At 53.4% G+C, this 27,885-nt stretch overlaps 2 protein-coding genes across 6 annotated transcripts in view; one reads left to right on the forward strand and one right to left on the reverse strand.

Moving 5' to 3' along the window:
• The window catches only part of EXOC5 (exocyst complex component 5), a 50,649-nt gene extending 39,483 nt beyond the window's left edge, over positions 1–11,166 (reverse strand). The window contains exons 1-4 of one of the 2 annotated variants that reach the window (XM_077323999.1): positions 11,009–11,091; positions 5,074–5,133; positions 2,344–2,438; positions 1,093–1,240 (exon numbers count right to left, since the gene is read on the reverse strand). In XM_077323999.1, coding sequence (XP_077180114.1) covers positions 1,093–1,240; positions 2,344–2,438; positions 5,074–5,076 — 246 coding nt within the window. In that variant the 5' untranslated portion in view covers positions 5,077–5,133; positions 11,009–11,091. Of the gene's footprint in view, positions 1–1,092; positions 1,241–2,343; positions 2,439–5,073; positions 5,134–11,008 lie in introns of both variants that reach the window. The other variant, XM_077323998.1, reaches the window with a different exon arrangement.
• AP5M1 (adaptor related protein complex 5 subunit mu 1) lies at positions 183–27,657 on the forward strand. Of its 4 annotated transcripts, none has more exons than XM_077324003.1 (9): positions 183–291; positions 14,441–14,663; positions 16,229–16,877; positions 19,580–19,807; positions 21,942–22,081; positions 23,753–23,838; positions 25,078–25,193; positions 26,349–26,445; positions 27,421–27,657. In XM_077324003.1, the coding sequence occupies exons 2-9, from the start codon at positions 14,596–14,598 to the stop codon at positions 27,501–27,503; spliced, it is 1,467 nt and encodes a 488-aa protein (XP_077180118.1). In that variant the 5' UTR covers positions 183–291; positions 14,441–14,595; the 3' UTR covers positions 27,504–27,657. The 4 variants fall into 4 exon arrangements, with proteins under 4 accessions (XP_077180118.1, XP_077180115.1, XP_077180116.1 ...); XM_077324000.1 differs by lacking the exon at positions 183–291 and adding an exon at positions 11,095–11,247; XM_077324001.1 differs by lacking the exon at positions 183–291 and adding an exon at positions 11,255–11,385.
• Positions 27,658–27,885: the final 228 nt, after the last annotated feature.

Raw genomic sequence — 27,885 nt, forward strand, 5'->3', positions numbered from 1 at the left:
CCAGCACACTCCTCCACTACTTGTTTTTTTTTTTTTAAAGAAGACGCCACCGCCAATAGCCCATTGACTTCGGACTGAAATGCAAGCATTCGACTCAACCTGGCAAAAAGCTCTCCTATATAAACCCTGCCACGCTGACGGGGCGTGGTGTCAGACCCCTGCTAGTTGTGACCTCATCAGATTCTGCGGAAGAAGCCGCGTGCAGAGTTCTGCCAGGATCAGTACCAGAACCCCAGGAACCAGCAGCAGGCCCAGAACTGGTCCAGGAGCCCAGCTCAGAACCTGAACCAGGTACAAGCACTCAGCCTCAGGGAATCTGGCTGGGGACAGAAGCTCCAGCTGATTCCCCACCCTCATCCCCCCCCCCCCCAGCCCAGGGAACAAAGGCGTGGCAAGCAACACCTCCTGTCACTGGAGAGACCCTGTTCAGCAAGGTTGGGAGCCCAACGCCGGCTTGGTCTCTGTGAGGGCTTGCAGGGCCCTGACTCTGATTAATTAGGCAGGTGTTTGGGATTAGCTGAGCGTCAAGCTTCAAATGGGAGCAGAGCCAATCGCCTGCCTGTGCTGGCAAGGTGGCTCATTCACGCTTCCTTGCTTCGACCGGATTCTTTGTGCTTCTGAGTTTTGGGCTAGCGACCTGGACTACGGACCCTCTGCTGCCCTCGCCTGCTTCGGCTGCTGGTGTGAGTGACTGTTTCGGCTCTGTTTTTCGGCTTGTGTTTACGGACTCTGCGCTTTCTACTCCCTTGAGACTATCTGCCCCTCCCAACTGGAGATAGAATCATAGAATCATAGAGTTGGAAGGGGCCATACAGGCCATAGAATCATAGAGTTGGAAGGGGCCATACAGGCCATAGGATCATAGAATCATAGAGTTGGAAGGGGCCATACAGGCCATAGAATCATAGAATCATAGAGTTGGAAGGGGCCACACAGGCCATAGAATCACAGAATCATAGAATTGAAAGGGGCCACACAGGCCATCTAGTCCAACCCCCTGCTCAACGCAGGATCAGCCCAGAGCATCCTAAAGCATCCATGTGATGTGAGACGTGGGACAAGAGCACCGGCTGTGCCCGCTCTGGGCAGTACCTGGTTGCTTTTCTGCAATTCCTGGACTTTCTTGGCAAATTCCTTCGCCTCCCTCTGCACCTGCTGCTCCAGCTTCTCCACGCGTCTCTGGATCCGTTCGTCGAGCAGCTTCAGTTCTTGAATGTGACTGACGAATTCTTCTTGTAATCTGTTCGGGGAGGCGGAGGGGGAGAAAGAAAGCCAGAGAAGGGCATATTGTCAGCTGCAAAGGGCATGCAGAATCGCAACTATCCGAATTACGGCTGGGGGAAACGGAAATTGGCCTGTTTCAATCTGACTGTGACAAGGGCCCCTAAAGGCATCCGGCCGTTCACGGCCGAGAAAAGGTTCGCTGTGCTGCAGGTGAAGGCTAAAAACAGGGCATACAAATGACAACGCCGAATATTACCGAATGATGGCATTCCGTGCCGGTCGTAAGGATATGTCAGGATCTGTGCTGAAGACCCAATCGGCATGAGCATTTACGTTGACGACTGGCAAATCAGGAATGTGTCATGTATTAATACAGCCTTTCTCAACTTTTTTTCCCCATTGAGAAACCCCTGAAACGTTCTTCAGGCTTTGAGAAACCCCAGAAGTGGTGCAATCTTACAGAACATGGTTGGGAAGCAGAGCTGTGGACACGCCCACCCCAGGCCCCTCCCCTTCCCACCCCGTCCAGTCCCATCATTGGCCATTTTGGGAAAGGTGGAGCAGGTCAACATGACCATATATGTTCGTATCACTTGATAAATGTTTAACAAATTGGATGGGTGGATGGGTGGGTGGATGGATGGATGGATGGATGGATGGGTGGGTGGGTGGGTGGGTGGGTGGGTGGATGGATGGGTGGGTGGGTGGGTGGGTGGATGGATGCATGGATGGATGGATGGATGGTTGGGTGGATGGATGGGTGGACGGACAGATAACTCCCATCCATTCAGGAAACCCTTCCAGGGCCATCAAGATAGGCCCGAATTTCACGAAACCCTGGTTGAAAGCCGGCCCTAACGTCTCTTCTCCAGTTTTAACGTTTCTCACCCTTGTTGATTTCTACATTGCACTTCTTCACCCACCCCCATATACGCTATTTTGAAAAGTTGGTTGCACAGGGAGTTGCTGGGGGGGTGGGGAGGGGTGTCACAGAACCCCCTACGCTTTCTCGGTTATGGTGCTCAGTAGAGGTTTCTTTAAAATGGAACATTTCTTGTTCTTTATTACCGATGGCGAACTCTATCCATTATTCTGGTGGATTAGGCAGCTGCAATGTACCTTTTCGGATCAAAAGCTTCCACGCCACCTCGGGAGCCCCCTCCGGGCGTCCTCCACGCCAAGCGTTCAATGTACTCATCGGCCACGAAAGGCTCCTACGGACACGAGAAAAGAGACCCTTTTACGGCAAACCGCAGGAGGAAACGGAGGGAAGAAATATATACTGGTTACACCTCATCGAGGAAGCAGGGAACGGTTTAACTCGGCACAGAGGATGGGGCCAAATGGCACTTTTCACAACCCTAATCTAAAAATTAGGCGGTCGGGAGAACGAGGGCCGTGCCATTCATGTTTGCAAAACTGGCCTCCCCAAGCTGTGGTTTCCCAAATTTTTGAGTTTGGGGGACCTGCCAAACAATTCAAAGCTCCATCAGGCCTTAGCAGCCCCTTCACTCCTAAGTGACATTCAGAGATAAAGGAGATCTTTTATTTTTTATTATTTTATGTATTTGATTTCTATACTGCCCTTCCATATGGCTCAGGGCGGTTTACATACAACGGGGGATACATGGAATGAATTAATTCCAGTTTGGTGTCGTGGTTAGGAGTGCAGACTTCTAATCTGGCATGCCAGGTTCGATTCTGCGCTCCCCCACATGCAGCCAGATGGTGACCTTGGGCTCTCCACGGCACTGATAAAACTGTTCTGACTGAGCAGTGATATCAGGGCTCTCTCAGCCTCACCCACCTCACAGGGTGTCTGTTGTGGGGAGAGGAAAGGGAAGGCGATTGTAAGCCACTTTGAGCCTCCTTCGGGTGGGGAAAAGCGGCATATAAGAACCAACTCTTCTTCTTCTTCTTAATATATATAACATAAACAAATACAACAATGCTACTGCTGAATGAGAGGTTGAACTAGGCAATTCTTGTTGAACTAGACTATTCTTGGTGACAAGCTGGTAAAATGCGGTATGGATCCTCATTCTGCCAGGTGGATCGATAACTGGTTGAGAGATCATACCCAGAGGGTACTTGTTAATGGTTCAGCATCATCTTGGAGAAGAGTGACAAGTGGAATTCCCCAAGGATCTGTCCTGGGGCCTGTGTTGTTCAACATATTTATAAATTATTTGGATGAGGGATTAGAGGGGATACTTATTAAATCTGCGGACGATACTAAACTGGGAGGGGTAGCAAACACAACGGAAGACAGAATCAGAATACAGGATGATCTTGATAGGCTCGAGAAGTGGGCTAAACTGAATAAAATGGAGTTCAATAGGGACAAGTGTAAAGTTCTGCATTTAGGCAGGAAAAACCGTAGACAGCAATTTAGGATGGAGGAGAGTTTTCTTCCACCATCACTCATGTCTCCACACTTCTTGCCGTACTGTTCGATCGCCACATAAGGAAGAAAACTCAGCTTCATGGTAGAGCAACGTGAACCATCTTGGCGTGCTGGTTAAGAATGGCAGCCTCTAACCTGGACAGCCGGGTTTGATTCCCCGCTTTTCCACGTGCACCCACCCTTGGGCCAGTCACAGTCCTGTTAGAGCTCTTCTCACAGAGCAGTTCTGTCTGGGCTCTCTCAGCCCCACCTACCTCACAGGGTGCCTGTTGTGGGGAGAGGAAGGGGAGGCGGCTGTAAGCCCACTTTGAGACTCCTTTGGGCAGTGAAAAGAGGGGCATAAAAACCAACTCTTCTTCTGTGTGCTGTGCATTATAAGGAAGGAAAGTGATGTGTTATACACCTACCCCTTACCCCAACGAAGGAAAGGCAGGAAGGGAAAGTCCACAGAACCTACGGCTCTCCTATAGAAGATGGAGCAGAGTTGTTTTCTGTTGCCCCAGAGGGTCGGACCAGAACCAGTGGGTTGAAATTAATTCAAAAGCATTTTTGGCTCAACATCCGGAAGTTTCTGACAGAGCGGTTCCTCAGTGGAACAGGCTTCCTCAAGAGGTGGTGGGTTCTCCATCTTTGGGGATTTTTAAACTGAGGCTGGAGAGCTATCTGACAGAGAGGCTGATTCTGGGAAGGCTCAAGGGGGTGGCAGGTGACAGTGGGTGAGCAATAGGATTGGGAGTGTCCTGCATAGTGCAGGGGGTTGGACTAGATGACCCACAAGGTCCCTTCCAACTCTATGATTCTATGATTCCAAATTCCGTCTAAACCTCTGGAAGAAGTTCCTGACAGTTAGAGCGGTTCCTCAGTGGAACAGGCTTCCTTGGGAGGTGGTGGATTCTCCATCTTTGGAGATTTTTAAACAGGGGCTGGAGAGCCATCTGAAAGTAATGCTGATTTTATAAACCTAGGCAGATTGTGAGTGGGTAGGCAGGTCGTTGCGAATTTCCTGCATTGTGCAGAGGGTTGGGATAGATGACCCTGGATCCCCCTTCCAACTTGGCCAGTTGACCATATTCTAATAACTTGACATCCCAGTCTTCTATTGTAGGTAAATTGGTGCTTCTCAAGGTCTCTGCTTACAGAAATCTCACTGCTGCTGTCATATTTCTAAACCACGATTTTTTTTCCAGTTCGTTATCGACCAGACACAACAAAATTGCTTTTGGGATTAACATGTTTGTCTTCATCGTTTTCATTTCGGTTGCTATTTTTATTTTTATTTTTATTATATTTATTATTATATTTATTCCCCGCCACTCCTGAAGCCAGCTCGTGACGGGTTACAACAATCCATCATAAAACCCCAATAAAAAAACCCTATTAAAAACAGGACATCCATTCAATAACTATGGCACAAGGCTGTGACAATCCATTTACTCGCTTACCATCTTTTCACGATCCAAAGCCAAACAAGATGGTGATCACGGCAAACCATTTTTGACGCCCTGAAAGACACAGTGCCTTGAAATCTGCCACCTGACTGGACAGGCAAGTTCCTGCTCGCCTACACAGCACCAAAGCGGCCCTGCAAGTCAGTTCTGTTCACCAACCACGTGAAATCCTTTCTCTGCAAGTCTGAAAGCAATGCGGTCATTTCTGGGCTGCCGGTTCAAGCCTGGATCACGTTCAAAGTTTTGGTGATCACCTTTAAGGCCATCCGTGGTCTGGGGCCATCACATCTGTATGATATCTCCTGTCTCCTTATGCCCCCCGCAAGGCGCTCCACTCTGCGGGTGCTACTCTGTTGGTCGTCCCTGGCCCGAGGGAAGTGCGCCTGGGCTTGGCCAGGGCCAGGGACTTTTCGCTCCTAGCCCCAACCTGGTGGAATGAGTTCCCGAGAGAGCTAAGGGCCCTGATGGAACTTAGCTAGTTCAACAGGGCATGCAAGACAGAGCTCTTCTGCCAGGTGTTTAGTCCTGGCAGGAGGAGGCATGTGTGGTGCCCCCCCCCCCGGATTCAGGTGGCTGCCACCAAAGCTGGCAAGGTGGTGGTGGTGGGGTCATTCAGGGCAGCAGGCCTTCTTGCCCCCTCTGCCCAAAACGGGCAGCCCCTGCCAAGGCCTCCCTGGAGCTGGCCTGTTGGCGTGCAGCCCAGCCTCTCCCATGTAGATAAAATTGAAAGGGTGCAGAGGAGAGCGACGAAGATGATCTGGGGCCAAGGGACCAAGCCCTATGAAGATAGGTTGAGGGACTTGGGAATGCTCAGCCTGGAGAAAAGGAGGTTGAGAGGGGACATGATAGCCCTCTTTAAGTATTTGAAAGGTTGTCACTTGGAGGAGGGCAGGATGCTGTTCCCATTGGCTGCAGAGGAGAGGACACGCAGTAATGGGTTTAAACTTCAAGTACAACGATATAGGCTAGATATCAGGAAAACATTTTCACAGTCAGAGTAGTTCAGCAGTGGAATAGGCTGCCTAAGGAGGTGGTGAGCTCCCCCTCACTGGCCGTCTTCAAGCAAAGGTTGGATACACACTTTTCTTGGATGCTTTAGGATGCTTTGGGCTGATCCTGCGTTGAGCAGGGGGTTGGACTAGATGGCCTGTATGGCCCCTTCCAACTCTATGATTCTATGATCCTGCGTTGAGCAGGGGGTTGGACTAGATGGCCTGCATGGCCCCTTCCAACTCTATAATTCTATGATCCTGCGTTGAGCAGGGGGTTGGACTAGATGGCCTGCATGGCCCCTTCCAACTCTATAATTCTATTATATGAGAATTCAGACACATCTTAATAAATCATGTTGACAGCGAGGAAAGAAACACCCTCGCTAAAAAGTACACACTATGGAAAACCCGACAATATACAATTGTTCTGAATTTCCTTGTGCAATTCAGGCAGTCATGCCATTGGGTCATGCTCGAAGGGAGCATCTGGCAACCCACAACTGCCTCCAGGACAAATGCCCAAATGCCCTCTTGCCACCTCCCACTTCCCCTTCCCCCTTTGGCTCCATGCCAGTCGTATGCCAAGGTGGGGTGCCCTTTTCTTCCCAATTTTAGCCGAAAGGCCTATTCACAAGGGGCACAGCACTGTATCCATCCGTCGACAAAGAAAGGAAAAGCTTTGGAGGCTGAATTTCCGCTTGTCGGGAATTCATCGCAAGCTGCGGCGGCCACCTTGCATTCTCTTCCGTTTTTATTTGGAGGGGAAACCGGCAGGAGCTTTTGGGGAAGTGACAGGAAAAGGCTTGCGAAAAGCTTAAAAATAAATAAATACATGAGGGCTTAAAGGTCCGAGAATGTACCCTGCCTAATGCAGCCTGGATACCCTCTCCCGTAAAGGCTCTCAACCCGGACACTGCAGGACCCCCTAGGCTCCTCCCTCAAAGACCCCTGCCCCATTTCCCCCCCCACTCCGATTCAGTCCCACTCTAAACTTACTTCACCCCTGTTTCACCACCAGCTTGGTGACATGGTTACAAGCAGCGGCCTCTAATCCGGCAACCTGGGTTCGACTCCCCTCTCCTCCACATTTTTATTTTATTTATTATTTATTTATTTGTTGTTAGTATTGGATTTTTATCCCGCCAATCTCGGAAACGACTCGTGGTGGGTAAGAACAGCTGCATAAAACCCCTATTAAAACCCCACACAACACCAAATGCGAGATTATTATTGTTAGATTTCTATCCCGCCACTCCCATAAGGCTCGTGGCGGGTTATAGCACAATCCCCAATAAAACCCCTAATGCATTTTAAAAAAATCCATTCATATACATTATTAAATGTATATGCCACCCCGTTCAGGGTTTCCAACACAGTGCGGCTCACAACCATATATAAAAATACAGATTATAATTGAAACCAGTTAAAATCCTTAATCACCCCAGCTATGGGTCTTGGCTTCTACCTCCCCACCTCTTGCTCAGAGGGCCCCATGTGATTCTGTCATGTCCGTCATTCACTGGCCCCAGCCAGAAGCCTGGCAGAAGAGCTCCGTTTTGCAGGCCGTATGAAACTCAGTTCTTGCAGCTAGCTGGATGACCTTGGGCTAGTCACAGTCCTGTTAGAGCTGTTCTCAAAGATCAGTTCTCTCTGAGTTTGCCCCACCTCCCTCACAGGTTGCCTGTTGTGGGGAGAGGAAGGGAAGGCGATTGTAAGCCGCTTCGAGAGTCCTTCAGAAAGTGAAAAGTGAGGTATGAAAATTAACTCTTCCTTGGCTTACCCTTATAATCCCTTTACGTAAAATTCCCAGTGTGACTTCCATATCTGTTCTGTACTATAAATAAAGACGGAGAGGGATGGTGGGAGGAGTTGGGACTCATCGCCAACCTGATTGGGTCCCTGGGGAGTCGCTCACCCTGGAGCACCAATCAGGCAAGCGATGGCCTGCCCCTGCCTCCACCTCCCTGATAGGGAATGTCCACCTGAGCTCTCCCCTACCCTGCCCAGCTTCGCTGTGGCCTGGCAAGGCATCACTAGAGCTGCGTGGGGGGGGGGGGGGTGGATGCTAGAGCTGGTTGTATTTTTTATACAACAGGCTTGTCTGCTACTATTTGTATAATTCAGCTGTGAGGAGGAAACTCATACAGAATTAAAAGATGTTGGCCTTCGAAGTGTCTCTAGATTTTGTTTCCTTCCCCCAGCCCATCCTCCATTTTTCCTCCCCAAGCAGCATTCCTTTCCCAAAATTCAATCCTTTCCACTTGAACTGGGAATTCCCCCACTGCCCATTGTGTTTGTGTGTGTGTGGGTTTTCATCCATGCTCCTTGTCCTACTGACACTTCCTTTCCCCATCTTCCCCCCCCCCCCATCCACACCCCACTGGTTTCCTCTTTCCAATGGCCAGGTCCCATCCCTTAAGGCCCACATCTTCTTCTTGCAATCCATGATGGGCTTTCTCCTCCCACCCCATACATGGGGGGCAGAAGGGCTTTTCCCCACAACTCATCACTCACTAACAGGTCCCCTCCACAATTTTGGTACCCCCTTTCCTTCCAATCCAAGACGGACTCCCCCAAAACACAACTTGAGCAGGGTTTACACTCAGTGCCCCATTGCTTGGCCCCCTCCCCATGGTTCAGAGCCCCCCTAACCTTCTTCTCCAAATCCAAGATGGACTTTCTCTGCACACAATTTTTGGGGGGGTTACGCTTTTCCACACACAGACCCCCTGACCCCTTTCTCATCTTTTGGCATGTCCCCCTCCCCTTCTTCCCCTCCAAAATAAACTTCCTCTCACCCTCCTACATTTTGGGGGCCCAAATATCAGCCAAGCCCCTCCCCCAGACGTATTTTAACTATACGAAGAGACAGCGTTCAATCTATTGAATTTAATAATTACTTATGAAACCTACGTTAGATGTATTGAATTAATGTTTTATTGTTTTAATAGATTGGAATGTTGTACTGAATGCTTTGATGCTGTTGTTAGCCACTCAGAGACTATAAGGCAGGGGTAGTCAAACTGCGGCCCTCCAGATGTCCGTGGACTACAATTCCCAGGAGCCCCTGCCAGCATTCGCTGGCAGGGGCTCCTGGGAACTGTAGTCCACGGACATCTGGAGGGCCGCAGTTTGACTACACCTGCTATAAGGGAAGGGCAGGTAGTATTATGTATTTATTTGTTTGTTTGTTTGTTTATTTATTACTACTACTACCCCCAGATGTCTCGTTGGCTCTCCTCACCTTTTAGTGTGTCCCTCACCTTCTTCCAATGCAAGGACTTTGGGAAAGGCCTCTAAAAACCATCCACACCCCACTGACAAGGTTTCCTCCCCATCTTTTACCCCCATCCTGTTTCCTCCAAGCCATCCAAGATGGGCTTTCTCCTCTCACCCCTCAATTTTTTTAGGGTCGGCCTTCCCCCCCACACACACACACACAACCCCCCGTATGCCTCATAAACATGCCCATTCCTCATTTTTCAGCCCCTCCAAAACAGACTTTCCCCCCCATAAAGCAGGGGGCTCTTCTGCACACTCTGAAAAGGGGGGCTTTTGCAAATGCACCCCACTAACAGACACCCCCCATCATCATCATCATCACTACTACTACTACTACTACTACTACTACTACTACTACATTAATTCCCCTCCCCCCAATCCAAGAAGAGCTTTCTCCCCTCATCACACAATTTGGGAGAGAGGTTTCCTTCCACCGACTCCATGCCCCACTGACAGCCCCCTCTCCATGTTTATTATTATTATTATTATTATTATTATTATTATTATTATTATTATTATTATTATTATTAAATTATTAATTATTATTATTCCAAGATTTATTTCCCCCTCCCAATTGACAGGCCCCCTCCCCATCTTTCAGTCTGCCCCCCCCGCCCTCTTTCAACCAAGGGATCTCCCCCACCCCAAAAAGCACAGGGGGGCTTTTACCAACACTCTGTTCCTTTCTGACAGCCCCCCTCCCCATCTATGATTATTACTAATACTACTCGATTAGTTCCTCCCTCTCAATCCAGGCCCACAATTGGGGGGGAGGGTCCTTCCACCCCCAGCAGGCCCTTCCCCATGTTATTATTGTTGTTTGGTTGTTATCATTATTCCTAGATAGATTTCCCCCTCCCAATCTCTTTCTCCTCCTTACCCCACCATCTGAGGGGGTTCTTCCACCTACTCCATACCCCCCTGACAAGCCCCCTCCCCATCCTCCAGCGGGGGCCCCCTCCCCCCCTTCCTCCCAGCCCAGGGGCGTCTCCCCCACCCCAAAAGTGGGAGGGGGCTTTGGCCAACCCTCCGCTCCCCCGTCAGATCCCCCTCCCCATCAACGATTACCATTCTCATGACTCTACACCAGGGGTAGTCAACCTGTGGTCCTCCAGATGTCCATGGACTACAATTCCCAGGAGCCCCTGCCAGCATTTGCTGGCAGGGGCTCCTGGGAATTGTAGTCCATGGACATCTGGAGGACCACAGGTTGACTACCCCTGCTCTATACAACTAGATTTATTCCCCCCCTCCCCAATCCAAGAGGCTCTTTCTCCCCAGCCCCACCATTCAGGGGGGGGTCTTCCCCCCACACACACACTCCACGCCCCCTCCCCATATGATTATCGCTGCTGTCCTTATTCCCAGTCCTAAATTGATCCCCCCCTCCCCAATCCAAGAAGGGGCTTCCCCCCCCCAGGCCCTCCATTCGGGGGATGCGGGATAGGATGGGGGGGGGGTCTCCCACGCCCCCTGACAAGCCCCCTCCCCTAATTATTATTGCTATGATTGCCATCATCCTCGCTCCCAGCTCGACCCCCCCCCTCCTCCCCATCTTCGCCTGCCAAGCCCAGCGGGGTCTCCCCCTCCCCAAAATCGGGGGGAGACTTTTGCCAAGGCCCCGCGCCCCCTGCCCACCTCCCCGCCGGGCCTACCTCGAAGAGCTCGGCCGCCATGGGTGCGGCGGGGCCGTGGGCCTCCCTGTCGCGCAGCCGCCCGCGAAGGCCGCCGCCGCCGCCGCCGCCACCCCCCGCCCGCCGCCCGGGCCAGGCCTCCTCCATGGCGCCGCTCCGCCTCCTCCGGCCCGGAAGCCGCCCGGCCCACAGGCACAGGCACAGGCACAGGCGGGCCCCGCCGCTCTCCACGCCCAGGCGGCCCCACGCCCCACGCCGCGGTGGGTCCCCGGAAGGAGGGGGGGAGGGAGGCAGGCCGCGGACAGGGCTAGGGGGCAGCCAGGGACACCCACCCCACCCACCCCTCCCAGGCAGCCCCGCTCTCCTCCAGGGGGACAGTCCGGGGAGGAGCTGGCTTGGTGAGAGGTCTCCAGGTCCTGCCTGGAGGATGGCATCCCTGGGGACGGGGGTAGGGGTGCCGGGTCTGGGTTGGGGGACGCCTGGAGATTTGGGGTGGAGCTTGGGGAGGACACGGACCCCAGTGGGGGGCCATGCTAGAGAGCCCCCCCCTCCCAAGCAGCCCCTCTCTCCTCCAGGGGGACGGAGGACTCTAGTCCAGGGAGGAGCTGGCATGGTGAGGGGTCTCCAGGTGCCTCCTGGAGGATGGCATCCCTGGGGGATGGGGTGTAGGGGTGCCGGGTCTGGGTTGGGGGACGCCTGGAGATTTGGGGTGGAGTCTGGGGAGGACACGGACCCCAGTGGGGGGCAATGCTAGAGAGCCCCCCTCCCAGGCAGCCCCTCTCTCCTCCAGGGGGACGGAGGACTCTAGTCTGGGGAGGAGCTGGCATGGTGAGGGGTCTCCAGGTGCCTCCTGGAGGATGGCATCCCTGGGAATGGGGGTAGGGTTGCTGGATCTGGGTTGGGGGACTCCTGGAGATTTGGGGTGGAATCTGGGGAGGACAGGGACCCCAGTGGGGGGCAATGCTATAGAGCCCCCATCCCCCAAGCAGCCCTTTTCTCCAGGGGGACTATTCTCCGTAGCCTGGAGAGGAGCTGGAATTGTGAGGGATCTCCAGGTCCCTCCTGGAGGATGGCATCCCAAGGGGAATGGGATGTAGGGTTACCAGGTTGGGGGACTCCTGGAGATTTTGGGTGGAGCCTGAGGAGGACAGGGACCCCAGTGGGGGGCAATGCCAGAGAGCCCCCCCCCCAAGCAGCTCCTTTCTCCAGGGGGACTGGGGACTGTAGTCTGCGGAGGAGCTCTCATTCTGGGGGATCCCCGGGTCTCCCTTGCAGCTGACATCCCAATTTGGAGGGAGGAACCTCAGTGGATTATAATGCTATGGAGCCCACCCTCCCAAGCAGCCCTTTTCTGCAGATGAGCTGTCATTCCAGGGATCCCCAGGTCCCACCGGGAGGCTGGCATCCCTAGGTGTGTGTGAGGGGAGGGGGGGTATCTGTGATCTTCAGGAGCACTCTGGAAAAGTTTTAAGGGTATTCCTGCCTTTTAAGGGAGATTGTCAGAGGAAGTGGAGGGGGGTTAGGGACGGCAGCCTCCAGGTGGGACCTGGAGATTCCCCAACCCCTGCATTACAGTTCATCCTCCACAGTACAGAGATCAGTTCCCCTGTAGAAAATGAATCCTTGGGAGGGGGGACTCTAAGGCCTTGTACCCCATTGAGGTCCCTGTCCTTCCCAAGCTCCAGGATTTTGCCAACCTGGATCTGGCAACCTTAACAAACAAACACCTCATCCCTGCTACGGAAGTAAAATTGTTGGAGGAATTAGAGGAGGGGTCCCTGGCTGGAAAGGGAGATTCTTGGTGCAATTTGAGGTGGGGTCCCCAGGTTTGTAAGGGAGGCTGTTGGAAGAATTTGAGGGGGGGGGCTGACTGGGAAGGGAATTTGGAGGATTTGGGAGGGTCCCCTAGTTCAGGGGTAGTCAACCTGTGGTCCTCCAGATATCGATGGACTACAATTCCCATGAGCCCCTGCCAGCAAACGCTGGCAGGGGCTCATGGGAATTGTAGTCCATCGACATCTGGAGGACCACAGGTTGACTACCCCTGCGCAGTTTGCTAGAGGAATTTGAGGCCTGTAAGAAAAATTGTTGGAAGAATTTGAGGAGGGGTCCCTGGTGGGAGGGGAGATTGTTGGGAAAATTGGAGAGGGGTCCCTAGCTTGGAAAGGAGGCTGTTGGGAGGCAATGGGAGGGGTCCCTGGTCTAGAAGTGAGGTTATTGGAGGAATTTGGGGTGCTTCCTGATATGCAAGACTGGGGGTCTCCCTTGCAATTATTGGAGAGTTTGTCGTGGAGGTTTAGGTGGGGGAGGGCATCCCTGATGCACAGCAGAGTGCAGAGTGGTGATCTCATGGGGCATGGTGGACTAGATGGCCTGTATGGCCCCTTCCAACTCTATTATCCTATGATTCTAAGGTGGGGCGCTCTCGGAGGATTGGGGGGGTCAAGGGATCTGGGGGAGGGGTCGCCCTGTGAAACGTGGGCCCTTGATCAGTTTATGTAGGGGTTTATCAGGATGGCTTGGATCTTTCCTGGCGCTCTGGTTGCAGCTTTGAGGAGGCTTGGCAATTTAGAGCAGGGTGGCCTTCAGACCTGGATTCTCGTTGGATCTGGTTCGAGCTCTCGTTTAATCGGTGCTCAGAGCTCTGTTTTCAGGGCACAAGGCCCTGCTTAACCATAGAAGTATAGAAGCATAGAGTTGGAAGGGACCTCCTGGGTCATCTAGTCCAACCCCCTGCATTATGCAGAACACTCCCAACTCTCGCTCATCCACTGTCACCTGCCACCCCCTTGAACCTTCACAGAATCAGCCTCTTTGTCAGATGGCTCTCTAGCCTCTGTTTAAAAATTTCCAAAGATGGAGAACCCACCACCTCCCCAGGAAGCCTGTTCCCCTGAGAAACCGCTCTAATGGTCAGGAACTTCTTCCGGAGGTTTAGATGGAATTTCTTTTGAATTAATTTCATCCTCTTGGTTCTGGTCCTTCCCTCCGGGACAAGAGAGAACAACTCTGCTCTATGCTCTACATGGCAGCCTTTTAAATACTTGAAGACGGTTATCAGATCCCCTCTCAGTCGTCTCCTCTCCAGGCTAAACAGACCAAGCTCCCCCAACCTTTCCTCATCCGTCTTGGTCTCCAAACCCCTCACCATCTTCGTTGCCCTCCTCTGTACACGCTCCAGTTTGTCTACATCCCTCTTCAACTGGGGTGCCCAAAACTGAACACAGGACTCCAAAGGAGGCCGAACCAGAGCAGAGTAAAACAGAGCAGAGTAAAGCTTGATCTGCTAGAACCAGGAAGAAGCTGTAGTCTGCTCTACTGACTTCTGATGGGACAGGGCTAACAACTTGGGGGGGGGTTAGCAGCTGATAAACGGAAGTCTCATATTTCTGGATAAATCCCATTTAATGCTACGGAGGTCAGGAAGTCACTTGGCTTCTTCTTTGAATACAGGAGCGAGCAGTGCTGGGATCGGAGAAGAGAGACAGGCCGTACGCAGAAAATCCACCCAGTGGCCAATGATGCTGTCTACAAGATGCTCTCCCGCCCTGAATCCATCATGGCGGTAGCCTATTCGGAGTGACATCTCTGCGCATTTGCGACCCGCGATGGCCTTGAGAGGGCTGTGGCTCATCGGCCATGAACAAGGCGGACGTGGAAATGTGCTCTTCTCCAGGTAATTCTCTCTGCTGCCCGTTCCAAGGCCAGCAGGTTGTTCCTCTCCATCCCATTATGAAGCAGAACTCTCCAGGAGTTGGGACCAGTGAACAATGGGAACTTCAGGGTCAGAGGAAGTCATCCTCTGGAGCCCCGTGACAGGAAGCAGCATCAGGAGAAGACCTCAGCCTCTGTGCTCTTTTCTTGGCCGCCCAGAGGAACTAGTTGGCCCCTGTGTGACATAGGAAGCTGGACTCATGTACCTTCACTGGTCTGATCCAGCAGGGCTCTCCTGATGTTCTTATGAACTGGGTGGTTGCTGCATGAGACAGGATGGTGGACTAAAGGGGCTACTGTTATGATCCAGAAGGGCCCTTCTGATGTTCTTAGGAAGACCTCGGCCTCCCTGCCCTGTTGTTCTTAGGAACAAGCCAATCCAAGCAAAGGGTCGGTCTACAGAAGAACAGCTAGAGCTGAGTCCTATAGCACTTTATAAGACCCGCAAAATTCTGAGGGGTATCAGCTGTTAGGGTTGTCTCTGCCCTGAAGCTTCTCCTTCCGCAGGGGAAGTTACCTAAGCTGGTTAGGCCGATGGTGGGCCTGGAGGGGGTGGGAAGGGGCGGGGCCTTGGGAATCAGAGCTGTGGACACGCACTCCCAGGCCCCTCCCATTCCCCCTCTCCAGGCCCAGGTCATTTGGGGTGTGTCGATATATGGTCACATCACTCGATAAATAGAATCACAGAATCATAGAGTTGGAAGGGGCCATACAGGCCATCTAGTCCAACCCCCTGCTCAATGCAGGATCAGCCCTAAGCATCCTAAAGCATCCAAGAAAAGTGTGTATCCAGCCTTTGCTTGAAGACTGCCAGTGAGGGGGAGCTCACCACCTCCTTAGGCAGCCTATTCCACTGCTGAACTACTCTGGCTGTGAAAAATTTTTTCCTGATTTCTAGCCTATATCGTTGTACTTTAAGTTTAAACCCATTACTGCGTGACCTCTCCTCTGCAGCCAACAGAAACAGCATCCTGCCCTCCTCCAAGTGACAACCTTTCAAATACTTAAAGAGGGCGATCATGTCCCCTCTCAACCTCCTTTTCTCCAGGCTGAACATTCCCAAGTCCCTCAACCTATCTTCCTAGGGAGCTCCCTTGGCTTGAACTCCTCCAGGGAGCTCCCTTCTTCCCTTGGCCCTGCAGAACCCCGGGCGAAGGCAGGAAAGGTGAAGTGGGAAGGCTCAGGAGATCCCCCTGTCTGTTTCCCTTTAAAGTTTAAATGGCTGCCGCCCGAAGCGCTGAAGCGTGCCAAAGCATGATTCGGACAGCCGCTTCGTCTCTGTCTTCCAAAAGGTTTTCCCTCTTCAGACCGCATTTGGTCGATCTGTCTCCGAACCAGCCCTGCTTCGGAGACTATTCGACCTCAGGGCTCTGAAGCGCACGTGCCCAGTTGGGAGCCACAGGTGTGCATCCACCTTCCTTTCTCATTTTGGGGCCAGTTGCTCATGCACGGCAGCGCCATCAGACACAAGGCGCAGAAGGAATAGGGCGTTCACGCTAACGCCGTGTTTCCACTTCTCCCCGGCAGGCGGTACCCCACGGTCGAAATGCGAGCCAAGCGCTTCAACGGGGCCAGCTACGTGGGCGTGCCCGAGGACGGCCCTTTCCTCAAAGCGCTGCTCTTTGAGCTGAGGCTGACGGGGGAAGAGCACGGCTTCGTCGAGCGCCAGGACGGCTGCGGCCGCATCAACAAGACTGCCGTCTACGGGCTCCAGACCGACCGGGGCGACCTCTGGCCCGTGGTGGCCTTCCAAAAAAGCGGGCTCATCTACGCCGCCGTCCCGCTGGCCGAGCAGCCCTTGACCCCCCGCCCGGCTCTGGCCACCCTCAGCGGGGTCTCACAGGCCTTCTCGCTCCTGTCGGGCCTGCTGGCCTTCATGAACTCCAGCCAGAAGAGCGAAGCTGACCGGCAGGCCAAGGTCGGCCAGCTCCCGAGCCTGCTCGCGCACGCCTGCCCACTCGGCACCCCCCTCCAGACGAACCTGGGCGGCCCGTCGCCCGAAATCAACCCCCTCCCTCCCGGCGGCCACCCCCAGAGACCGCCCGCCTGGAGGAGCTGCCCGTACAAAGGGAGGCCTCAGGTGAGCGTCGGCATCGTGGAGAAAGTCAAGTCCGTGCAGTACGACAACAGGGACGTGGCGGACACGTGGCAGGTGTACGGCGCCGTCAGCTGCAAGGTGAGAGGATCCCCGGCCCAAATCTCTCTAACCTATTTGACACATGAATGCACCTGGCAGAGCAGAAAAGTCAGCTCCTTTTTCTTTATCTCCCCGGACGGGGATGCTGCAGTCAATACATATATTTTTTTAATGCTTCAGCATCCGCCAGGAAAGATACCGCTTAGAGAAAAAAAAATAAAGGATAGATTTGGGAACTGGAGCAGAATGAAAATCTTGCCGACCTCGCTCCTGGTTCTGCCGGCTTAGGGAAGAGTTCAGAGATAGCGTTATCGTTTCCGTGTGGCTTTTCGGCGCACGGTTTGCAGGTTTGTCCCTCACAAGTGTTAGTTCTTTGACTAACAGCCACGGCATGAAGATTGCTGGTGAGGGGGAGCAAACTGTCCCCCCCCCAGGCCGCTCACTCCTATGCCAGCATGGCCAGATGTTAGGGGCTCATGGGGATTGTCCTCCACGAACATCTGGAGAGCCAAGGTTTGGCCACCCCTGGCCTACGGTACCCTTGCGGGCTGTTTGCCGCCCGCATCCTCTTCTACCTACGTAATCCCGTTTTCCGCCTTGGCGAACCCATCAGGTCTAATGCTGTTTGCCTTGTTTCAGATCTCTGTACTCCTTCCACACCTGCGTTTCTCACCGGGCGTTGCATCCTGTTGACCACACCGCCTTATGCAGCGTGGCTCGTCTCGAGTCGCCGTTAAAAAGAGAGGCCAAAAGCGAAATTAGTTTTCCCCTTGCAGCCGTGCTCTGACTTTTCTTGTCGATTAGGAGAGGCATTTTGCTTCACCGGCGCCAGGCCATGGATAGTTGTTGTGGCCGCAGGGTGAGTCGAGGAAAGCCAGCTAGATGAGCCAGTGGCTTGCTGATGCCCTTAGCTCAATTGTAGACTCCATGCAGGCAACAAAAGAGGCCCGCACGTGGCACATTGTGTGGGATAGCTCCTCAACGTCGTGGCCAGAGACCCAACAACAATTTCCTGATACCCACCAATTACTTTAAGAAAGTGGGCAGAGCCAGGTGGGGGTTTTGCCCAGCAAGGTTTCTGATTGGCCACTGGAGATGTGCTAGGCTGTATAGGTGATATAGACTTTGGCGGCTGCTGTCACTGCAGCAAAAGGCTCTTCATCAAGTGATTGAAAGTAAGCTATGACAGTCATTTTGTGACTGGCTCCACCTCCTACAGAGACCATTTTGTGACAGGCTCTACCTACTACGGACACCATTTTGTGACTGGTTCCACCTCCTATAGCAGCCATTTTGCGACTGGTTCAGTTTCCTGCAGCAGCCATTTTGTGACTGGCTCCACCGCCTACAGCAGCCATTTTGTGACTGGCTCCACCGCCTACAGCAGCCATTTTGTGACTGGCTCCACCGCCTACAGCAGCCATTTTGTGACTGGCTCCACCACCTACAGCAGCCATTTTGTGACTGGCTCCACCACCTACAGCAGCCATTTTGTGTCTGGTTCCACCGCCTACAGCAGCCATTTTGTGTCTGGTTCCACCGCCTACAGCAACCATTTTGTGACTGGCTCCACCGCCTACAGCAGCCATTTTGTGAGTGGCTCCACCGCCTACAGCAGCCATTTTGTGACTGGTTCCACCGCCTACAGCAGCCATTTTGTGACTGGCTCCACCACCTACAGCAGCCATTTTGTGTCTGGTTCCACCGCCTACAGCAGCCATTTTGTGTCTGGTTCCACCGCCTACAGCAGCCATTTTGTGTCTGGTTCCACCGCCTACAGCAACCATTTTGTGAGTGGCTCCACCGCCTACAGCAGCCATTTTGTGACTGGCTCCACCACCTACAGCAGCCGTTTTGTGAGTGGCTCCACCGCCTACAGCAACCATTTTGTGACTGGCTCCACCGCCTACAGCAGCCATTTTGTGAGTGGCTCCACCGCCTACAGCAGCCATTTTGTGACTGGTTCCACCGCCTACAGCAGCCATTTTGTGACTGGCTCCACCGCCTACAGCAGCCATTTTGTGTCTGGTTCCACCGCCTACAGCAGCCATTTTGTGTCTGGTTCCACCGCCTACAGCAACCATTTTGTGAGTGGCTCCACCGCCTACAGCAGCCATTTTGTGAATGGCTCCACCACCTACAGCAGCCGTTTTGTGACTGGCTCCACCACCTACAGCAGCCATTTTGTGACTGGCTCCACCACCTACAGCAGCCATTTTGTGTCTGGTTCCACCGCCTACAGCAGCCATTTTGTGTCTGGTTCCACCGCCTACAGCAGCCATTTTGTGTCTGGTTCCACCGCCTACAGCAACCATTTTGTGACTGGCTCCACCGCCTACAGCAGCCATTTTGTGAGTGGCTCCACCGCCTACAGCAGCCATTTTGTGACTGGCTCCACCGCCTACAGCAGCCATTTTGTGACTGGCTCCACCGCCTACAGCAGCCATTTTGTGACTGGCTCCACCGCCTACAGCAGCCATTTTGTGACTGGCTCCACCACCTACAGCAGCCATTTTGTGACTGCCTCCACCTCTTCCAGCAGCCATTTTGGGGCAGTGCCCACGATGGCGGGCCAGAATTGCAAAGGAGCCCACAGGCTAGAAAAGCTCAGGGGCCCCCAGCAGACACCATTCTAGGAAGCTCTGTCGACTGTTCACCAGTACAATCTGTCCCCAATCCCGTAGATTCAGGAAGGGTCTGAGGAGATTTTGCAGATTTTTTCTTTGTCATTGTCTTTCCAGTGTGACATCGAAGGCCCTGCTCCCAACGTGTCGGTCAGCTTGAACCTCCCCGCCAACGGCTCTCCGCTTCAAGATATCCTGGTCCACCCTTGCGTGACCTCCGTGGACGCGGCCGTCCTCACGAGCAGCAGCGTCGACGGCATGGACGACTCAGCTTTCAGCGGGCCTTACAAGTTCCCTCTGACCCCACCTCCGGACCAGTTTACCCTCTGCTGTTATACCTCCCAGGTAAAGTCCCAGAATTCTCCGAGAGCAGCCTCTTCCTCCCCCTCCAGGGGTTGCAAGTTAGGTTAGAGATCTATGAAAGACAGGATTTTTCTTTTTAAGTCTGTTGGCAGAGTTTAACTATGCAAGGAGGAGCTGAGCAGCAGGCTGCTTAAAAGAATGAAATAGTTTTATTTAGTAGAGAAATTGCTTAGCATAGAACGAGGGGGGAGAGAGAGTCCTAGCTAACTGTCTAACTGTTGTTCTGTCTTCGTCCTGTCTGTTGTGGAGGCAGCAGGGAGGAAGTGTGCCCAATGGAGCGGGAAGTCTCCAAATGAGCCAATCAGGAGGAGAATATTTGAAAAATACCAGGACGTTTCTATTGCATTTATGCTAACTGCGCATCTCTTCTGATGCGCCCATAAGATATTCTTCATAGCCTTTTAAATCAGCGGTCCCCAACCTTCTTGCAGTCGGGGGCCGCCTCTGAGGGTGGGAGAGAGCCGGCGGCCCAGCCACAGCAGCTGCACGTAAACACGCACGCGCAGTTGCCGCACATGCGTGTTTTCGCCACTAGGTGGCGCTAATGCGCATGCGCAGAGCAGCCGCATGTGCGTGTTTTCGCCAGCAGGGGGCGCAAACACGCATGCACGGCGGCTCCGCGTGTGCGCGTTTGCGTCGCTGGCATGCCAGCGGCCGCGCCTGCCTCTTCCCCCCCTCTCGCTGTGGGGGGAGGGGAAGGCAGGCACGGCCGCTGGCGGCCCGGTACCATGGCCTTAACAGCCCGGTACCGGGCCGCTGACTGGGGGTTGGAGACCTCTGTTTTAAATCATACACGCTTGCCTATTCCAACACAATTAAGGGTTTATGATAGGATTCTCTGCTCTGAAAGGCCTGATTTGAGCAGCCAGCGTTGGGTATTGTGATTCACAATCACAGTTGCTGCAACAAGAGACCTGGGCTGACTGTGCACTTGCTTTGTTGTGGATTCTGCTAAATTCAGATCGATTTGAACTCGGATCTTCCTCTATTCCCCCCCTCCCCAATTGAAACAGAAAGTGTTCTGCCCTTGATAGGGGAAGCTCAGAACAGGAAGGGGAGCCAATTGCAGCAGGAGTCTCTTTCTTTCTTTTCTTGAATGAGGGGGGGAAGGATTGGAGACAGCGGGGGGAGGGGGATCAAGAGGCAAATCTCTACTGAGAGAAGTTAGGGCTTCTGGAGCGCAGTCACTTTAAGGGAAGCTTTGCAACCGGGAACCAGGAAGTCTTTGAACTGTCACCCTGGCCAATCAGGGAAGACTGCTTTGCTATGAGGCACGGATAAGGGAGTTAATTCACAAAAAGCAAGAATCTGCCCACTTACTGATGGTAATTTTTCAAATATCAAGGGTTATATCCACTCCTGGATATCACGGGGGAAAGGTAGAGTCACTCCAGATCAGTCATGCATCTTGCAGAGGGAAAATGTAATGTGCCCATAATCAAAATGCAAATCGAATTCAGTGTAGACAGGAGGGATTCATTCGAACTGGGAATGGGAAAAAAACCTCGTCCAGATTACACCGTGGTTCGGCGTAGAGCTTAGAGCAGGCTTTCTCAACCAGGGTTTCACAGCAGCCTCATTGGGAATGGCGAACGACATATAACAGTAGTAATGATTAGGTAGGGACTACAGTCAGGGAACAAACCATTTCTGCCAGGGACATTGTAGGATGTCAGGAGTTGCCGGGTAAGGGACCAAGTTGTGGGCCCTCCCCCGCCCCCGAAAGCCTGGCAGAAAACTTCTGTTTTGCAGGCCCCAAGGAATTGTTCAAGTTCCAGTAGGGCCCTCATTTCATTAGGGAGCTCATTCTACTGGGTTAAAACCACGGATCCATTTTACCATCTGCCCCGCCCCTTGGAGCAGCCTTTTTCTTACGGTGCTTATCATCCTGTGCCAGGATTCCAGAGATGCCTGCAGATGCAGGAGTAGTCAAACTGCGGCCCTCCAGATGTCCATGGACTACACTTCCCATGAGCCCCTGCCAGCATTTGCCGGCAGGGGCTCATGGGAATTGTAGTCCATGGACATCTGGAGGACCACAGGTTGACTATCCCTGCTCTGGCTGCCTTCCTCCATCTTAACCGCTCCGCCTTTTATTTTCCGCCCTTTCCCCAAGGTGCCCGTCCCACCGATTTTAGGATTTTACCAGCTGAAAGAAGAGGAATCCCAGTGGAAGTTGAGTCTGCACCTGAAGCTTCACGAGAGTGTGAAAAATACTTTTGAATACTGCGAGGCCCGCATTCCCTTCTTCAATAGGTAAGAAAGAGGAAATCTTTCCTTCTGTGGACTTTTAGGAAGTGCTTGAAAAGGAGATTAGACAGATTGATGGAGGAGAGGTCTCTCAGTGGCTCCTTGCCATGGGAACAAAGGGAACCTCCATGTTCAGAGGCAGTCACACTCTGAATCCCCAGTGCTAGGAGGCAGCACCAGGGGATGGCCTCGGCCTCTCTGCCCTGTTGTTGGCCCTCCAGAGGAAATGGCTGGCCCCTGTTGGACTGGATGGACCCCTGGTCTGACCCAGCAGGGCTCTCCTGATGTCCTTAGGAAGGCCTCAGCTTCTCTGCCCTGTTGCTGGCCCTCCAGAGGAACTGGCTGGCCCCTGTGTGAGACAGGAGGCTGGACTGGATGGACCCCTGGTCTGACCCAGCAGGGCTCTCCTGATGTCCTTAGGAAGGCCTCGGCTTCTCTGCCCTGTTGCTGGCCCTCCAGAGGAACTGGCTGGCCCCTGTGTGAGACAGGAGGCTAGACTGGATGGACCCCTGGTCTGACCCAGCAGGGCTCTCCTGATGTCCTTAGGAAGGCCTCGGCTTCTCTGCCCTGTTGTTGGCCCTCCAGAGGAACTGGCTGGCCCCTGTGTGAGACCGGAGGCTGGACTGGATGGACCCCTGGTCTGACCCAGCAGGGCTCTCCTGATGTCCTTAGGAAGGCCTCGGCCTCTCTGCCCTGTTGCTGGCCCTCCAGAGGAACTGGCTGGCCCCTGTGTGAGACAGGAGGCTGGACTGGATGGACCCCTGGTCTGACCCAGCAGGGCTCTCCTGATGTCCTTAGGAAGGCCTCGGCCTCTCTGCCCTGTTGTTGGCCCTCCAGAGGAACTGGCTGGCCCCTGTGTGAGACAGGAGGCTGGACTGGATGGAGCCCTGGTCTGACCCAGCAGGGCTCTCCTGATGTCCTTAGGAAGGCCTCGGCCTCTCTGCCCTGTTGCTGGCCCTCCAGAGGAACTGGCTGGCCCCTGTGTGAGACAGGAGGCTGGACTGGATGGGCCCCTGGTCTGACCCAGCAGGGCTCTCCTGATGTCCTTAGGAAGGCCTCGGCCTCTCTGCCCTGTTGTTGGCCCTCCAGAGGAACTGGCTGGCCCCTGTGTGAGACAGGAGGCTGGACTGGATGGGCCCCTGGTCTGACCCAGCAGGGCTCTCCTGATGTCCTTAGGAAGGCCTCGGCCTCTCTGCCCTGTTGTTGGCCCTCCAGAGGAACTGGCTGGCCCCTGTGTGGTAAAGAAAAGTGGGGTAGAAAATCAGCTAATCTGTATAACCGGCTTCGATTCCCTACTCTTCCTCCACATGCAACCTGCTGGGGGGACCTGGGCCAGTCCCAATTCTCTTTGAACTCTCTCAACCCCACCTGCCTCACAAGATGTCTTTTGTGGGGAAAGGAAGGGGCGGCAGTGGTGAACCACTTTGGCACCATGTGCCTTGCATGGGCCTTGGTTTAACACAGCGGTATTCAACCTGTGGTCCTCCAGATGTCCATGGACTTCAATTCCCATGAGCCCCTGCCAGCGTTTGCTGGCAGGGGCTCATGGGAATTGAAGTCCATGAACATCTGGAGGACCACAGGTTGACTACCCCTGGTTTAACATGCACAGCCTCTTGGAGGCCTCTCTCGGGGGACTGCTTGCCAATAACTCCCACCTTTCCTTCTCGGGGACAGGGGTCCGATCGCCCACCTGGAGTACAAGATCTCCTACGGCCAACTGGAGGTGTCAAAGGAGAAGAGCTTGCTGGTTTGGGTCATTGGTAAGAAGGAGCTTCTTTTTCTCCCTGTTCCAGGGGAGGGATGTTTGTTGAAGCATGTTTGGGGAGGAAGGAGCCAGCAAGGCACAGTTGATATTTACCACAGAGCGACCCTCCCTGTCTCAGTGGACTTTGCAAGAAGGGCTCTTAATCTGGTCCCCTTAACAAAGGGGCCACTTGTCGCATCCAAAGCTGTGCCTTGTGGCTGCTGACAGTCTCCACAGACAAGGAGTATGAACTCAGGAATCAGAGAATCAAAGTTGGAAAGGACCTCCAGGGTCATCTTAGTCTAACCTATATACTCGTGGAATCCTGTAGTGGGAAGGGGCCATGCAGGCCATCTAGTCCCACCCCCTGCTCAGTGCAGGATCAGCCTCAAGCATCCAGGAGAAGGATCTGTCCAGCCGCTGCTTGAAGACGGCCAGTGAGGGGGAGCTCCCCACCTCCTGAGGCAGCCCCTTCCACTGCTGAACTAGACTCCTAGAATCCTAGAGTGGGAAGGGGCCATGCAGGCCATCCAGTCCCACCCCCTGCTCAGTGCAGGATCAGCCTCAAGCATCCAGGAGAAGGATCTGTCCAGCCGCTGCTTGAAGACGGCCAGTGAGGGGGAGCTCCCCACCTCCTGAGGCAGCCCCTTCCACTGCTGAACTAGACTCCTAGAATCCTAGAGTGGGAAGGGGCTATGCAGGCCATCCAGTCCCACCCCCTGCTCAGTGCAGGATCAGCCTCAAGCATCCAGGAGAAGGATCTGTCCAGCCACTGCTTGAAGACGGCCAGTGAGGGGGAGCTCCCCACCTCCTGAGGCAGCCCCTTCCACTGCTGAACTAGACTCCTAGAATCCTAGAGTGGGAAGGGGCTATGCAGGCCATCCAGTCCCACCCCCTGCTCAGTGCAGGATCAGCCTCAAGCATCCAGGAGAAGGATCTGTCCAGCCACTGCTTGAAGACGGCCAGTGAGGGGGAGTTCCCCACCTCCTTAGGCAGCCCATCCCACTGCTGAACTAGACTCCTAGAATCCTAGAGTGGGAAGGGGTCATGCAGGCCATCCAGTCCCACCCCCTGCTCAGTGCAGGATCAGCCTCAAGCATCCAGGAGAAGGATCTGTCCAGCCACTGCTTGAAGACCCCCAGTGAGGGGGAGCGCCCCACCTCCTTCGGCAGCCCCTTCAACTACTGAACTAGACTCCTAGAACTCCTGCTTGTGAATCCTGTTAAAAAACATAGCTTTCTGTTTACCTTTAAAGGGCAGAAGTTTCCTAAGTCGTTGGAAATTTCCTTGACTGGTACGGTATCTTTTGGGCCCTCGAGTCCACAGCAAGCAACCGATCCTGTGTGCACGGGAAACACTGCCTACATCAAAGTAAGTACGCGGTGGACAGCACAAAGAGGTAGGAAGTGGGTTTTAAAGCAGCCAACGTAAGGCCCTTCGCAGGAAGGTGGTAGGCCGGGGACATAAGGACAGAACAGAACCCATGCAGGAGCAGACCAATGGCCCATCCAGTCCATCACTCTGTGCCACACAGTGGCCAAAACTCAGGTGCAATCAAGAGGTCCACCAGTGGGGCCAGAACTTGAAAAGCCCTCCCACTGTTTCCCCCCAAGTACCAAGGAAACAGAGCATCAATGCCCCAGACATAAGACCAAAAGAGAAGAGATGTTGCATGAGGCTAGTGGCCCATCCAGTCCAACACTCTGTGTCACACAGGGGCCAAAACCCATGTGCCATCAGGAGATCCACCAGCAGGGCCAGGATCTCAGAAGCCCCCCCACTGTGCCCCCCAAGCACCAAGAAGACAGAGCATCACCGTCCCAGACCGTGTGTTCCCTCTTGGCCTTGTGGCTAAGAGATGAATTCGGCCCACTTGAATCTAGGAACTGAGTCACTGAAGGAATTGCTGGAAACTTTGTGGTTTTGCCACAGAGTTTCCGGCGTTTCCTAGAGATACCCTACATCAGTTCCAGGTTTCTCCCCGATAGTGATGTCACAATGCAGCGGTTAGCTTGTGCCACCCACCCCAATGCCTCTGCCCCCAACCTTCTCACCCTTAATGCCCTTCTGGCTTCTGCAGTCCCCGTCGGGGAGCCTTCTGCAGGGGGTTGGACTAGATGACCCTGGAGATCACTCCCAACACTATGTCCCTATGAAAATAGCTCCCTGGGATCTACTGTGCAGAGCTGATGGGCTGGATCCAATTCCCGTTCACGGGAGAGGAAGCAGGATATAAATTTGATCAATCAAAACATAATTCAGCTAACCGGTTTTCCAGGTGTGCCCTACAAGGACTGGCACTTCTTCTGAATAATCAACTTGGAAACTGGGATCTTGGCAGCCAAATGCCAAAATTTGAGTTAGACACAAATGTTAACTTTTTTGGGGGGTGGGGGGGTCTTGTTTCTATTCCTTCTGGAGCTGCCCTCCCCCCTTCTGTACACCTGAATCGTACGTGTTTTTCCTCTGCAGTAGAAATGAAAGTCTGCTCATCCATTTCACCGTTTTCCGCTTGGCTCTCTTCAGCTTTATTTCAGGATCCTGGATTTCACGCTGACCGGCTGCTACACGGATCAACATTCCGTTCAGGTCTTCGCTGCCGGAAAGCCGAAAATCAGCGCAGGTCAGTGCGGGTTCTCCCTCTCGAAACAAGAGGCCGGGCTTAAGATGCCCCAGTTATAAGAGGCATTCTACCCAGAGATGATATCAGCAGCATGACATTTCGGTTCGACAAACAGTAGTGGTCTGCCAGCATGGGTTGGCAGGGGCTCATGGGAATTATAGTCCACAGAATCTGGAGGGCCACCGTGGGGCTCCATGCACTTTTTAACTGGTTACGATTGTCTGCTTATTTATTTATTAGATTTTTATACCGCTCTCCCATACGGCTCAGGGCGGTTCACAGAAAACATTGGAGGAGTAATACATGTCGTTATTGTTGTTACATAGGTAAAGGTATCCCCTGTGCAAGCACCAGGTCAAGTCTGACCCTTGGGGTGACGCCCTCCAGCGTTTTCATGGCAGACTCAATACGGGGTGGTTTGCCAGTGCCTTCCCCAGTCATTACCATTTACCCCCCAGCAGCAAGCTGGGTACTCATTTTACCGACCTCCGAAGGATGGAAGGCTGAGTCAACCTTGAGCCGGCTGCTGGGATCGAACTCCCAGCCTCATGGGCAGACAGCTTCAGACAGCATCTCAGCTGCCTTACCACTCTGTACCACAAGAGGCTCTTTTGTTGTTACATAGAACAGTCTAAATGTATAATGCAATCATAAATAACATATCAACAATAATCTAACAGTGGCTTCAAATAAACAATAACTTAGACAAAGCCCCCAGAGAGGTCCGGCTGCTTCAGGTCATGGAGGGGGGTGTCTAAGGAGGGACCAGTGGATGTTGTTGGTTCGGTCGACCTCAAGCAAATGCCTGGCGGATTAGCTCCCTTTTGCAAGCCCTGCGGAATTCTGGGAGTTTGGGCAGGGCCTCTGTTAGGTTGTCTATTAGCTTGTCTCTATTAGGTTGTCAAGAGCAAGACGTATTTCAAAACATCGCCCAGCAGCGTATTTATTTTTGTCTGCTTGTCTTTCCCGTTTTAGCCCGAGAAGTGCTTTCTTCCGATTACTACATCTGGAATTCCAAAGCCCCGGCGCCTGTGGTGTATCGAACCTTGCTTTTCTAATCTCGGCTCCGTTTTCCACCAGAAAAGATGAACGCGCAGAAATATTTTAACCAGTGTATTAGTTATTTAAGGCCTCCCGTGGGTTATTTGAGGGATGGGACACAAAGTACCAGAATTTCAATAAAATAAATTCCCTCAGTTGGTTTGAGTGGTTCCTCTCACCCCAGTGTGTCTGCTTGTGGTGTACAGCGGGGGGTGTCAACCCCTGGTCTGCGGCCCGGTACCCGGCCGCGAAGGCCTCGGTACTGGGCCACCGGCGGCCGCGTCAGCCTCTCCCCCCTCCCCCCGCAGCGAGAAGCTTGCCAGGCCGCGAGGGAAGTGGCCGCCAAAGCGGGCCACTTGTCACAAAGGGGCCACTTGTCACATCCAAAGCTGTGCCTTG

This window comes from Paroedura picta, chromosome 2, assembly GCF_049243985.1.
Source record: "Paroedura picta isolate Pp20150507F chromosome 2, Ppicta_v3.0, whole genome shotgun sequence".
NCBI lineage: Eukaryota > Metazoa > Chordata > Lepidosauria > Squamata > Gekkonidae > Paroedura > Paroedura picta.